The 14,994-nt window shown below is 38.3% G+C and overlaps 1 protein-coding gene across 1 annotated transcript in view; it reads right to left on the minus strand.

Annotated features, from left to right (window-relative positions):
- WARS (tryptophanyl-tRNA synthetase) overlaps window positions 1-14,993 on the minus strand; it is an 18,909-nt gene extending 3,916 nt beyond the window's left edge. Inside the window, exons 1-8 of the mRNA XM_008935283.1 lie at window positions 14,782-14,993; window positions 13,442-13,649; window positions 7,316-7,424; window positions 6,312-6,431; window positions 5,712-5,894; window positions 4,350-4,450; window positions 3,010-3,122; window positions 1,782-1,955 (exon numbers count right to left, since the gene is read on the minus strand). Coding sequence (XP_008933531.1) covers window positions 1,782-1,955; window positions 3,010-3,122; window positions 4,350-4,450; window positions 5,712-5,894; window positions 6,312-6,431; window positions 7,316-7,424; window positions 13,442-13,649; window positions 14,782-14,895 — 1,122 coding nt within the window. The 5' untranslated portion in view covers window positions 14,896-14,993. The remainder of the gene's footprint in view (window positions 1-1,781; window positions 1,956-3,009; window positions 3,123-4,349; window positions 4,451-5,711; window positions 5,895-6,311; window positions 6,432-7,315; window positions 7,425-13,441; window positions 13,650-14,781) is intronic.
- Between the last annotated feature and the right edge of the window lies 1 nt (window position 14,994).

Consider the following 14,994-nt stretch of genomic DNA (forward strand, 5'->3'; position numbering starts at 1 on the left):
ATGTCCACTGTGGTGGGTGAGTGCATTGACTTGTTCCTCCCTCTGGCTGTCTGGCACTTTGGATCTCTGGTGTGTGATGTGGGAGTGGAGGGAAGAGTTTGGCTGCTGGTCTGCTCATTAACGATAATACCATTCTATACTGGGCAAGTCTTCAGCAGAAGAGGCACCTGCTCATTGACTGAAAGTTTCAGTAATTTACCTAGTGATACAATGATCTTTTCCCTGAATTAGTACAGATTTAGAATTTAAATAACACTTTCTATGAAAGCAAACAAATAATTAAGCTGTAATTTGGTGCTGATAGGTGAAATAAGAATAGTTTATTATAGTATTGCTGTTAATCTCCTTGGTTTTCCCAGAAGCTTCTCAGCCCTTCACAGTATCTAGTAATTTTTTTATTGTTTATTGCCTGTAAGTTTTGAACCTTATAACTTAGCAATGCACTAGTAATCTGAAAAATGCTGCAAGCAGTGACTTTTTCTATGCAGCAGTAGGACTCTTTTTTCAATCTTCATTCATCACCAGAAGTCACCTTTCATACTCTATTTTTTAATTCATTGGTTATAAAAATATTTGTTTTTTCACTCAAACTATTCCCATAAACACTTGTTTCTGACTGGCTTCATAAGCTGAACTAAATCTCAGTTTATCTTCTGCTACTCAATACTTCACATTATGTTCAGAATTTTATCTGAATAGCTTTTATACTCCAAGCAGCAAGAATTACTTTATTTTTCTAACTATAGTTTAAAAGATAGTAGGAACAGAAGTTATTAACTGGACATAAAGCATTTACTGTTCCCAACAAGTAGCTACTTGTCAGGAAGAATGTTACCAACACTGTCACACCATGAATCCTCTATTCTGAAATTACAGCTTTTCTTAAAAAGCAACTCTCTAACTGTGAAAATAAACTGGAATTATTATAATCCAAACATAGAATTCAAATTGTTCAAAACTGTACTGTTCAATCAGCTTCTACAGAAGATAATCAGTCACTGTCAGATGGCTGTAGAAGAATCTGACCCATACGTGGGCTGGTCAACCATAAGAGAATTAATCTAAGCCCATCCAGCAGAAACAACATATACATCTTTGTCCTTGTTTTGACATAGTTATTTAATGTCTGGTTATCATTCTTTTCCAAGACTGATTTTTTTTTTTTTTTTTTTTTTTTTAAAAATACCATATAATGGTTCAACATTTACCAGGCTAAATGATCTGACACTGGGTAAGAGTGATTTTCCTTTGAGCTTGAGAAGGCACTAAGAATGTGCTCAGATACAAGAAAATACACCTTCTAAAACTCAGATGAAATTCCACATAATGCTGACTTATGAATTGGAGTGAAGGGCAGCAGCAGATCCCAAAGCAGCAGCAGAAGTCTGACCTGTGTTGTCACTGACACTGTGAAATACATGGCACACCCAGCAAGTAAGGGCAGACAAGAGAAAGCTGTTGGTCTGATTTACATCACAGATTTTAAAACTATGGCAACACAGAATTTATTTTTAGAGCATGAGCTGCCACAGCTCTTATTCTTACACCACTGCTCTGCAAATACCAAATAAACATGATGTTTTGTAGTATAATCTTTTTGCCTTGCCAACTAGTCTAATATTTGATAGCCCAGCTAAATTTGCATAACTTGATCATTTCCTGAAGATGCTTTGCCATGGAATGTATGGGGAAAAAGGGATTCAGATACTTTCAATGAAAACATTTAAAAAAAATGTTGTTGTAATTGTTAGGGCCACCACTCAGGTTTTGCAGGTCCTTACCTTTGTCTTGATTTGTTTGGGTGTATCAGTGAGGAAGATGGAGGAGTTTGGGTCGCTAGCACTCATTTTTGTCTGTGCTCCTTGCAGGGCTGGGAAGAAGACTGAGTGCAGTAAGGCTGGTTTAGGCTGTCCAATTCTAGGTGCTACATCTCGGGTCATTCTAAAATAAGGATCCTAGAACAACCATCAATAAAAGCACAGAATAAAGTTGTAAAATTTGAGTTAAAAGCTGACTAGTACTGACTTGTTCATGCCTTAACAGGTGGTCTCAAAAAAAAAAGGAAAAAAAGGCACAGTGTTCCAGAACCTACTTCAAATCCAGTTCATTCAAAGGAACAAACAATCACTTTCTTAAATTTTTAGAGTTTTGCTGTACGTGCTGATTCCCTCAATTAATAGGCATATGTACATGAATTCAAATAGTTGTGAAAACTATTTAGTATGCCTGGAGATGAATGCAGACTAAGATGCAAACTTCCTCCCAAAGTGTTTAACAACCAGCACAATCTGAACCAAAGCAATGCTCATGCCGGCAGTACTGTACAGATGATCTGATGTAAACCAACCACAACCATGTAACTACGTATTATTGTGGCTGATGAATGTAATTCCATCACCTTCCAGTGACTGTCTCTGTGACTGAAATAGCTAAACACTGACAGGGAAAAATTTAATCCCTAGAAAGAATACTTATTTAAAGTAATGGTGCTACCACTGTCAATTTTTAGCTGATGTTCTTCCACCCTCTCTACGTAGATTAGAACTGTTAGGGTTCTGCAGACTTTCTGGCAAACTATTTCAATGCTTTTTTTATTCTTACTGATAGAAGGTTTTTCCTTGTGGTTCAACATATATCTTTTATGCTGCAAGTTGAGCTCATTACCTCTCATCCTAGTTACTGTAGAGATGGCCAAAAGCTTCTTCCTACCCCATGTCAGTATATTATGCATAGGTTTTTATTGTCTGTTTCAAGGATGTCAGCTCATTGTGAACTGGGCTGAGATCCAAGACTGGTAAGAATGAGTAACACACGAATACACAATTGTTGGGTTAAGCTTTCATCTTTGTCAGGACACAGCACAACATCATTTCTCTCTTCCAGCCTCTGCCCCAGAAAGGTGCTTGCAGCAATGTTCTACAGATGTTTAGATGTACCATTCAAGCTTCATGGTGGTTTATGACAAAACCAAATCCATGAAAACCAAATTAGGTAATATGATTTTCTTACCTGATCAATAGCACATGGGATAAGACACTGAATGTTCTCTTTGCCACCAAAGATCTGTGGAAATGATGAACTGAAGGATGGAGCAGCTTGAATAGCAGGAAAGCTGATCTTTCCTAGAAAACAACATTTGGAAAAGCTAAGCAGCCAATATAAGCAATGATAAGTAGACAGAACTTCTTGAAATATGTAAAATACACAAGTGAATCATTCAGGTACTCGGTTAAGACCAAAATATAAATTTATCAAGCACTGTTGCCTTACCTAAGGCAACTTTCATCTTTACTTTTTATGACGTCAACAAACCTCCAGCTAACATAGAAACTAATGAAAAAAGGCAGGCTGTGATCACAAAGGTTTCAGAAAAAGTTAATCAGCACACACTCTGTTCATTAATGAACTACCTACCCTTCCCAGAAATACAGCTGGCTGTTGTCATTACTCCAAGCTGCTCATTTCTTTTCCCTTTGTGTGAAAATTATTATAGAGCTACTTACTGGGCAAACTTATCTCTGAAGCCTCAGAATCATTGAAATACGCATGCTGTACTCATGAAGCATCTCAGGTATCTAGTGTTTTTTTTTTTATACAGTCCTTAATCACAGGGTGACCAACCTGCTTCCCTGATCAAAATTCTCTTAGAACAGAAAACAAATAGCAGATTTTTCCAAACATGTAATGAACTTATCACAATACCAACTTTTACTGGAGCACTGTTAGAACAAGTAAGAATCTGTTCCTTAGATACAGTGAAGGCTGAAAAGCTGTTACTGGCCCCATTACTGGTCAAAGAATGGTGTTAGTGCTCAGGAACACCAAAGTTTTAATGCCATCTTTTTGACATAGAATCTTTTTTTTGGCCCACATAATAGGAGCCAGCAATTGCAGAGAAGTAAATGGAAAACAGAGTTACCCAGTACCCTGATAATTAGATTTTCGAGTGTATCTTCTTTCATATATGTATAGGTGCATTAACATAACGTTTTTTGAAAAATTTGTATATAAATTTAGCACAGAAATTTCTAGGAGGTATAATTGACTATAGCTGCAATTGCTATACAAGAAAAAGTTCTCTATTCTGGGCACTTCAACACCGGTGTTTTGTACTTTGTTGTCACTAAGGCAAAACAGGTAGGTATCACGATAGAAATTCCACTGTAAAGTGTTTTCTGTACTGAAGGAACCACAATAATACCCCTTTAAAATCAGCCTGGAAACATAGATCTTCTTGCATTTTCTATCGGTTTTGTGAGTGGCAGATACTAATCTCTTTGAATTATTATTTAAATAGTACTGTAAAAAGTGAAAGCAAGCATCACTTCTAGTAACTCATTATTTCCTACCAATGCAATCACTGTCTGTAAAGCCAAAGATTCCTTTAACTTGGTTAAATGTAACATGCTTCTGAACTTTCACAATGTTTTTGTAGAATCCGGTACTTGTCCTGTGAGAAAAAAGTGGAAAGATAAAATCAGAAGAGCAGAGAAGTGCTCTGTAACATGAGAATGTTAAAAAAACTTGCAGTATTAAATCTGACCATTTCAGACTTTTTGTGCCTGTTGAGATGATAATTAGAGAATTATTTACAAACAAGAATGTTACACCTTAAGTTTAATTTATTCTTCCCTCCTGCAAACATTTTCCTGTCAAAATTAGCTATCTAAACCCGTATTTTTTTTTTTATTTAGAAATGGTGCCAAAATGCCTCATGGAGCCTGAGGTTTACTTATCCTTAGCTTCCCTGTGAACTTGAGCAACCTGAATGGGTCATGTTGTCTTGGTTTGTTCACTTGGTATCCCTGGTGTGCACCCCATACAGGACACTGTGATTCACTGAAGGACTAGTAGCTCAAATACTCCAGATTCTCAGTTTCTACAGGCTAAGTTTCCAAACTGGACTCTTGCTGTCAACAAATACAGCAGCACCACTTCCAAACCAAAATAGCTCAGCAACTTCCTTTTTTTATTTCTGCTGAAGAGTTGAAGCCAAAGAAACAGCAGTTCTGACCCACCCTTGTTCAGCCACAGGGGAGATCTGTGTTAATGCAACTTTTCTCAGGCAAGAAAGTCAGGGGAATGAAAGGAGGAAAAATTGTTTTGTAGACTCCATACTCTGTGTATGGAGACACTGTGTAAAATACAGTCCCCCAAAAGACGTTCTCTTATCCAAGTCTTTAAGGAAGCTCATCACCCCACATGGAAGCACGAAGATCACAACTTCAGTTTTGAACTCTGCCATAAAACTTCCTTCTGTGAAGGCAGTTCCAATAGCAGTTCTTTACTCAAAGTCCAAATAATAATCTTTTATGCTGTATACTAAATTAATTGACAGAATAAGTTTCTGAAATGCCTTTTCCTGATGCAGATGAAGTGTAAATACATCTGAGATTCTGATACCATCTTAAACAAATCAATCTGGAGGTTTCTTCGTGGTTTAGGTATTCTTACAATTTAGGTGGTTTAATATATTTTTCGCAATTTAAATTCAAGTATTACACGCACAAATATTCATATATTACACAGGAGAATGACAATAGGATGTATAAAATGAAAGCAAAAAATCAATATTTCTACTTTAAGTGTTGTTAAATTTGCCTTGAAGCTTTCAAATTTAGATACATTTATTACAACATTGCTGGATGTCAAAATTGGAGAGAATACAGACTTTTTTTCCATTACAATGCCCTAAAGAAATTTATACTTACCCCAAATAGTCTAAATCAGAAAAGATAAAGGTTTTATTGATATCAAAACCACATGCAATGATGTCTTTTGCATTTTCCCTAGCATACTCATATGCCTTCTCAGTTGTCAGATCCTTCCAGAGGTATTTCTCATCATCAGTTAACTGTATAACTAAGGGAACATCAAATACTTCTTGCAGCCACCTAATAAAAGCAGAAAGATTTTATCAGAAAGGAAGCTAAAATGAAGATGTGAGTCTTCAGAACATGTATGAAAATGAAGAGACATTTAGCTCTTTGAGTCCAATGTCTCTGTCTTGCTGCTGCAAGCACCATGTTATAGAGTAATGTTATTGAGTATAATCACAAACCCATTTTTAAGAAGAACAAAACCTCTAAGGAATGCTACAGGGCTGAGTGCAAGGAAGATGACTTTATGGTGATACAGGGAGTATGATCATTTTACTGAAAAGGTAAGATTGCAATATTTAAGTTCATGAATATTCACCTCACATGAACGTAACTCCTTGGAATATATGATTTTGGCAGTTTCATAAACCACATTCAACATTTCCCTAGGAAAAAATGTTTTGATTAATACAAATGGTAGAAATTACTTACTTTGTGAATATAAATGGGATAAGATGGCCAACGTGCATTGCCTGAGAGGATGGCCCTCTGCCTGTGTAAAGGTAAAAGGACTTCTTATTTTCATAAGCATCAAGAATTTGGTCCATATCTCTAAAGAAAAGACAGAGAAGACGTGATGCAACTCTTTAGGAAGAAACATCTACAACAAAATGCTTCTATTCAAAATTTTGAGTGCTTTTAAAGCCAAAATTATTTATAAATAAAATATAGTATGTTAAGTGTCCTAGAGATAAAAGTTTAGTTGGTTAATTTTTAAATTTAAGAATAGTAATGTCTCCTTCAGTCTCCATAAAAAAAACTCTAGAAGAAATATTAAATTATTTAAATTTAAATATTACATTTTAATGTGCAACTTTTAAAATTACTTAATTGGATAAAAATATCTAAGGCCTAATAAAACAGCTTGGACTCACTTCCCAAACAGGTTTAAACAACTAGCTTGAAATGGTCTCTTTTGGAGGTTATGCCCTGAAACATGCTCAGGCACTCATCTGAAATGTGCTAGCTGCCAAAACTCAAAAGCCCATGCAAGCTAACAATTAAATACTGATAGATGACTGGCAGGGTGGTGCTTAAGATTATTCCCTGAGCCTTTTTTATGTAACAATACAGATGCATAGGTCCACAGCCCACATGGACCCTTGTTGAAATCAGCAGTGACAGTATATGAGCCCTGGAGTTCCCTGCTAGGCCAGTGCCTTTGTCTGGCTCCTAACATAGAGTCAAAAGGGAACGTGCACAAAGCACAGATTCTGTGCAAATTCCTTGCATTTGGGATTAATGAGGACACAGCAGAAACTGATGCAACCAAGGGGTTGCCAGGGGAAATCTGCAGTAGTTGCTGATTTCAAATGAAGCAGTTTGTTTCCTGTGGTAAAAAGAACACTGTCTTTTGCTAGTCATAGGTTTCTCCTAATACTGCTCACAGAAAGTCTAATAGGATTTCTTTTAATTTTAAATCAAGAAAATCTCACCTGTGAGAGAAGAAGATTCCTCTACGTAGAAAGCGATGAGGTTTTTGCCCAATAGCTCTTTCTATTCGATTGATTAGATCTGTGTCAATTTTACTGCTCCCAAACCGAACTAAAATCATAAAACATAAAAAAAAATATTTAAAAAATAAGCATAACATAGCTACAACCAAATCTTGGACTACCAAGAACATACCAATGCAGCCTAGATTGAAAAGGGCATCTCCAAGTCTCAAGTAAATGGCTAGATTCCCCTGATTCTTGCTGCAAGTTGCAGCAGTCGTCTCCAGAACCAGCTCTGTGCTGGAAGTTCCAGTCTTTTCCCAACATGTACCACTGCTCCATCCATGACTGATTACAACTGCAGCCTCCTTACAGCAGAAGTATTGATGTTCAGACCAAACGTATTTAGGTCAATAACTTGGCCTTTGTAAGCTATAAGATAAAAATGGTTTTGAGGCTTTGAACGTTCCTCTCAATGTCTAAGTGTTCTGCCCTCAGATCATGTGGTTTGTCACTTTCCAACCTCAAATACTCTTCTGCAAACTTAATTCTGCTTTTATATGGATATGATCAGAGACATTGCCCCCCTCAAGAGGCTTGAGAAAGTAATGAATAATACTCCTCATGGCAATCAAACATGAGTAGTATTTGACTGGGATGTTTAGGAGATGAGCTAACTAAAACATTTCCAGATGTAGTAATTTCATTCAGCTCTTCAAACCAACAATGTACCCTGGAGCACCAGAATGCTGAGAAGACCCAAGTGTGGGGAGTTTCTCTCCTACACACTGGCTCAAAGTGGCAATGTGTGTTTAAGTTTGTTCTGTGAACTGTTTTTACATTTTGCTATATGAACTACTCACTGAACAGCCTTTCACAGACAGAAACCAGGAACCCTCAATGAAAGACTGAATCTTGACAGGAAAGGAAGAGTGGTAACATACTCAATTTGAGCACTAGCTTGAAGTTATGCTTTTCTGCTGTTCCAGACCCTCTACAGCCATTTAATTTTCCTCTAGAATTACTGGTTATGCACAGCATTATTACAAGACTTGGTACAGAGTCCTTAAACTTGAAGTGAGTATGAATTACTAAATGGGAGAGAAAACTAGGCACATTATCATAGAATCACAGAATGGTTTGGGTTAGAAGGCACCTTTCAAGGTCATCTAGTTTAACCTCCCTGTAGAGACCAGGGACATCTCCAACAAGATCAGGTTGCTCAGATCCCTGTCCAACCTGTCCTTGAACCTTTCCAGAGATGGGGCATCAACCACCTCTCTGAGCAACCTGTTTCAGTGTTTCACAACCTCCATCATAAATTTCTTCCTTATATCTAGTCTGAATCTATGTTCTTTTCATTTAAAACCATTACTCCTTGTCGTCTTGCAACAGGCTATCCTAAAAAGTCTTGTACTCATCTTTCTTATAAGTCCCCTTTACTGAAAGGCCACACGGAAGTCTCTCCAGAGCCTTCTCATCTCCAGGCTGAACAAACCCAACTCTCTCAGCCTTCCCTCACAGGAGAGATGTTAAATCCCTCTGATCACTTTTGTGGTCCTCCTCTGGACCTGACACAACCGGTCCATGTCTTTCCTGTGTTGAGGACTCCAGAGCTGAACACAATACTCCAGGTGGGGTCTCACCAGAACAGAGTAGAGTGGCAGAATCACCTCCCTTGACCTGCTGGCCATACTTCTGATGCAGTCCAGGATACTGTTGGCCTTCTGGGCTGTGAGTGCACACAGCCAGCTCATGTTCAGCTTCTTATCCACCAGTATCCTCAAGTCCTTCTCTGCAGGACTGCTCCCAACCCCTTTAAGCCCCAGCCTGGATTGACACTGGGGATTGACTCCACCCATGCACAAGACCTTGCACTTGGCCTTGTTGAATCTCATGAGGTTCATGAGGGCTCCCTTCTTGAGCTTGGACAGCACCCCATCCCTCAGTCGCGTCAACCACACCACTCTGCTTGGTGTCTGCACCATTATCCAATGGGAAACAAGTTCTTGCTTACAACTGTTTGTTCAGTCCAAGTGAATCAAGCAGGATATCATACAAGGGAAGCACTGGGCCCATCCACTGACCCATTAAAATAAATATCCCTAGAAAAGACAAATGCTAGTACATGATTCAGCAGCCATCACTTTAATTTGTGTGTTTTCTGAGTGTTACTCCATCTGTTTGTTCTAAGCAAACCTTGATTACTGAATGAATCTCCTCCTAGCAAATAAAATGCATTACAAAATGGCAAAGTAATTATCATCTGGATGAATGCTAAAGAGACCAAACGTGAAAACATTTGATTCAGCAGAACAACAGTGACTCGTAAGAGATTGATCTTACAGAAACAGAAAACATGAGAATGCCTCAGATTACTTTGGGCTAGCCACTCTAGAAATATTTGTATATGCTGCCATAGAAACTGATTAAAAGCTCTCATGTGTAGAACACTTCATCAGAAATGCCTAAATATCTGTATTAAATATCAACAGCCTACATAACTTTTTCTTTGCCCATCTTCATCTTTCCTGTTTAAAAATGGGCTAAATTTTCCCCACCTATTTCCTCTTACGCAGATGTTCAAAATATTTTAGGCTCTCTCTCCACAAAGAATCTGCCCTCCTAAACAGCTTCTGACAAGTACACACTTATCTTTTAAAAAAAATCCTAGTGTGCTTTTGATCTCTAGTGTTCTAGTTTTAAGCAAATGACAGCTTTCAACTTGCTGCACAGAAGTCCTGAGAGCTGCTGTTTTCAAAAGCATATTTGCATTTGCTGAAAATTTGTGTACTTTTCCTCTTTGCCATTGCCACATTATATTTGCACACAGAAAACTAATAACCCAGTATTTGTTATACAGTAACTTTACTGACCAGGCCAAGCTCAATAATCTTTTTAACAGTCATGGCAACTGGGAGAGGTCAGTGGGGGCTGGAAGATAGGAAATGCCACTCCTACTTTGAAAGAAATGCAAGGAGAGAAGGAACTGTGCAACTACAGGCCAGCCAGCCTCAAGTCAATCTCTGTGCACGTGATGGAGCAAATAACCCTGGGAACCATCCTCAAACATCAGTAAAGCCAGGAAGGTGACTAGGAGTAGTCAGCAGCGATTTATGAATGAGAAGTCCCATCAGACCAATTTACTACCCTTCTACAATCACTAGACTAGTAGATGAGGCAGAATCAGTAAATATTGTTTACCTCAACTTTAGTACAGAATTCCCATCTCATCCTCACAGGTAACTAATAAAGTTTGCACTGGGTAAGTGGACAAGAAGGTGAACTGAAAACTGGCTGAACCACCAAGCTCAAAGGGTTGTGACCAGCAGCACAAAGTTCAGCTGGAGCCCAACATTATTTGTGTACCCAAGGGGTACGCTGGGGCCAATACTACTTAACATCCTCATTAATGATGTGGATGATAGGATAGAGCACACCCTCAGCAAGCTCCCAGCTGAAACAATACTGGGAGGGGCAGCTGATGCAACGAGATGGTTGTATTGCCACTTAGAGGGACCTCAGCAGGCTGGAGAAATGTGCTGACAAGCATCTCACGAAGTTTAACAAAAGGCAATGCAAAGTCCTGAATTTGAGAAGGAATAACTCCATATTCCATATGGTACAGGCAGGGGGTCATCTGGCTGGAAAGGAGCTTGGCAGAAAAGGACTTTGGGGTCTTAGGGTCCTGGCAGACAAGGAATTGAACAACAATGAGCTTCTGTGGCATTGGAATGTCAAAGGCCTTACGGGCTGCATTACGAATAGCACTGCCAGAATGTCAAGGAAGGTGCTCCTTCCCCTCAACACTGATGAGACATCTGGAGCACTGGGTAAACTTCTGGGCTCCAGCATATGGAGGACATGGACATACTAAAGTGAATCCAGCAAAGGTCTGTGAAGATGAAGGGTTCAGAGAATCTGTAACAGGAGGGGACAGATCTGAGTCAGATCTGACAATCACAGAGCTGGCACTGCTGAGCTTCGAGAAGAGAAGGCTCAGGAGGGATCTTATCAATGTGTATAAATATGTGATTTTATATGCAAGAGGGAGGGAGGAGTAAAGACAGCACCAGACTTTTCTCAGTAGTGCCCAGTGAAAGTACAAGAAGCAATGGGCAAAATTTGAAGTAAAGGAAATTTCATATAGACATATGAAAAGCCTTCATATTGTACGTATGGTCAAATATTCGAACAGGTTGACCAAGGTCATGAGATCTCCATCCTTGGAGATAAAATTCCTACTGGACAAGGTCCTGAGCAACCTGCCCTAGTTGACTCTGCTTTGAGGAGGATGGCTGACCAGATGACCTGAAAAATCCCTATCAACTTCTACCATTCTGTATCACTTGCAATGTTCAGTTTACAGAATTACCAGCATGGTTAGCATGTAAAGCTCTTTCTTCCTCACCACTCTGCCCTTTGCTCACGCTTAAACAAACAAATTTCCAGGGATCTTCATGTCTAGTAGCCAGTGTACTCTTTCCTCACAGAATATCTTTAGACTGTTTTTTTGTGTAACCATGCACAATGGTTACACATGGAAGTGCACTTGTCTAGGACAACCATTTGAGAAGAACATCGCTTTCAATTCCATAGTGCTTTTAGCACTTCCACTTCTGTGTTTGAGTAAACATAAGCACACTGGCAACTTTCTGTGGTACCCCTAGTAAATAAACCAACCGTAGCTGGCACAAAAAATTCCTTTATAGTAAGAGATATCAAATGTAAAGTTCTTGGTCAATACTTTTCATTATTATTTTTAAAAGGAGGAGGAAACTTAACAAAATGACTCATCCACCAAATTTTCCCAGTCTGATGTAGTATGTAAATAAGTAAAAACCCTTTAGGCTAACCCACCACTCTAGGGTGGCATTGTTGTCAGCTTTAACATGGCTTTAGAGAGCTGATGTACAGCGAAGCCACAGTAGGCATTCTCAGAAAGACCTTGAGACTGTTCCAACACAAGTGTTCTACTCACTTTTCTATAAGACTTAGAAACTCCTGCACCCTGAAAACAAAAAATCTTCTCCATACTTCCTACGTAAGTAAGTAACAAGATGAGAGATCTTGTCAACTTCTAGATTCTAACAATTATCTTTCCTCCTTCTTCCTCATTAATGAACTTTTTGCATACTTCTCATTTTCCAGCTTTTTCTTTCTTGTATTACATTCTGCAGACTAACCCAATATTCGCATACATTTGACATGATCTTACAATGACAACACAGAGTTAAGCAGATGCAGATGCTGACACTAGCAACCGAGGTCCTCGAAGCAAATACTTGGTTACTGCCACACATGCATGTGAGCTCTGTTGTGAGAAACAAGCTACTAAGCAGGCACCGGCAGTGTACAGCTGAGGTACCAAGTGTGAATTGAAGACTGACAATAAGAAAAGCAGAAAAAAAAGCAAACATTAATGAATAGTTCTCTCACCTGTTTCTATGCTAGACTCAAGCTATTAAAATAGTGGACTGTAAAACAAACAAGGAAATTAACTAAACCCCTGTTCCTTAAATTACAAAATTTTACAAGTGCTGCAACACCTCTGTCTAAAACATTTTCCATTACATTGTTTGATTTTTGAATGAACTGCATCTTCTCCATCCCAGCCAGCACTTAGCTGCTTGAAGGTGTGTCTTCTGAAGAAGTCATTACACTTAGAGATTTCTGCATTAGTTTTGGATCATCCTTGCCCTCCCTAATTTGGAAGTCAAGGCAGATATGGAAAGACGATAGGAAGAATCCTACAGCCTGGCCAGAATGCTGTAGACTGTAGCTGTTCTGCATCAGTCACTGAGGATGCACATACTCAGTCACAGTCCCTTCATTAACACAATTCCTAGTAATGGTCGTTATGCCAAATACCAAACTGCGAGTAAAACTTTTATTTTAACCCAAAAACTTCTGCAAAGTATTTAACTTTTCCATAGGCAATCCCTGCCTGGAACATTTTCAGCTCCTGCAGCAAATTCTTTAGTCATGTAAACACCAATATTAGACATAAGTTGAATGTTACCTAGGATGGTTTTGATCAGGATTTGTTGTGATCCTTTGCTGGTTTTGTGGTCATTACGACCACTTTACATAAATTGCTTAGTAGCAGTGAAGAAAGGATTATACCTATCAGTTTGTCATAATCCACGCCTTTAGCATTCGATGTCTGCACAGTCCAGGGGTCCACAAAATCATCCTCCTCTTCTTTAGTTGTACCATTGTTTATTAATGCAAGATCTCTTGGAGGCAAGCCTGCCTGGTAATCTTGTCCTGTTGTTGCTTTATATGACAGTTTTAATGATAACAGAGTCCTCACTGCTGCCTCAATTTCATCCTGAATAAAGGGGGAAAAAAACCCATTAGACTTAACATACTTAGGACATTGCTGTAACTGTCTATCTTAACCTTTCAAAAACCTGCTTTCATGCTTTCACTTGAATTGCATTATTAATAAACTCTAAGCCTTTATTTACAAGTTTGCAGCATCACTGCCAAAAGCAAAGGAGAAGCAAATATCAGGTAACCGTTTGCTGATTGGCAGAAGTCAGAGCATCACCATTGCCAAGATATTTAAAGCAATTTTGTCTCACTTTTCAATTTCTGTCTGAAGGAAAAAAAAAATGCTTGCCTGCTTTTCAGAGGCATAACAAGTTTAACATTAAGAACAAATTTCTAACATATATATCTTTAAGGTCCCTTCCAACACAAACCATTATTTAAGTCTATAAATAAATTATAAATTCTTGTGTAATTTACTTTACAATACTATTAGTGGCTCGTCTTAAATTAATGTATTCATTACAATTCAATGAGAGACTTAAAGTAGAACAAAAAGTTCTTTATAACTTTCACAATTATAACTTTTTTAATACAAAGCTATTGTAATATCTTATGCAAGCAATAAAGAGTTAATTTAACTTCCAGTTTTCAAGATTTATTCCCATAGGCAATACACTAAGAGAGCTCATATTAAAACTAAGCTTTCTTTGCCAACATAGTGATGACAGATTAGGGAACCTGAAAATAAGGGCAAATTACTAAATTACTTAAGGGAGATGAAACGGGTACTGTCAGCACAGTTACAGGAAGACATATTTGCTAATGTGTACAGTGATGCATGGAGAAAAATGTTTTAATGAGGCATCTAAACTCAGGGAAGAACACAAGCGATAAAGATTTTACTGGAAAACCATGTATCTTGGAACACATCACACAGAATGGCAACTGGCTGAAGCAGACTTCTCAGCCTATGACTCTCAGGTCTTACTTCAGGAGGAAAAATTTTGCTCTTACTAGTGACTACCTTGCTCCAGGTATGTCCACAGTTCACAAACCAAATATTTTTTAACAAGATTTGTTTCTTATTGCAAGACAAAATAAATGTCAGAACTATCATACACTTCAGCACTCTTAAAGAGAAGCCTAATCTGAAAAAAGGATAGGTTCAAAACATGAAATGGAAATACCTTTGGTGCTTTTCCTGCTTTCAGTGCTCTGACTTTCTCTCCTTGTTCAGTTACTCTTTCAAACAGCTGAAGTGGACTCAGAGATTTCAAATCACAGTTTGGACTATCAGCCATTTTGCCAGACTGCAGAAAATCTGTTTACTGACAGCTCAAGTATATTTAATGTCTCCCAATTCTTCAGCTTGTAAATTCAAAACAGCAGCATCAACAAGG

The sequence above is a fragment of the Merops nubicus genome, unplaced genomic scaffold (genome assembly GCF_000691845.1).
Source record: "Merops nubicus isolate BGI_N331 unplaced genomic scaffold, ASM69184v1 scaffold10422, whole genome shotgun sequence".
NCBI classification, from domain to species: domain Eukaryota; kingdom Metazoa; phylum Chordata; class Aves; order Coraciiformes; family Meropidae; genus Merops; species Merops nubicus.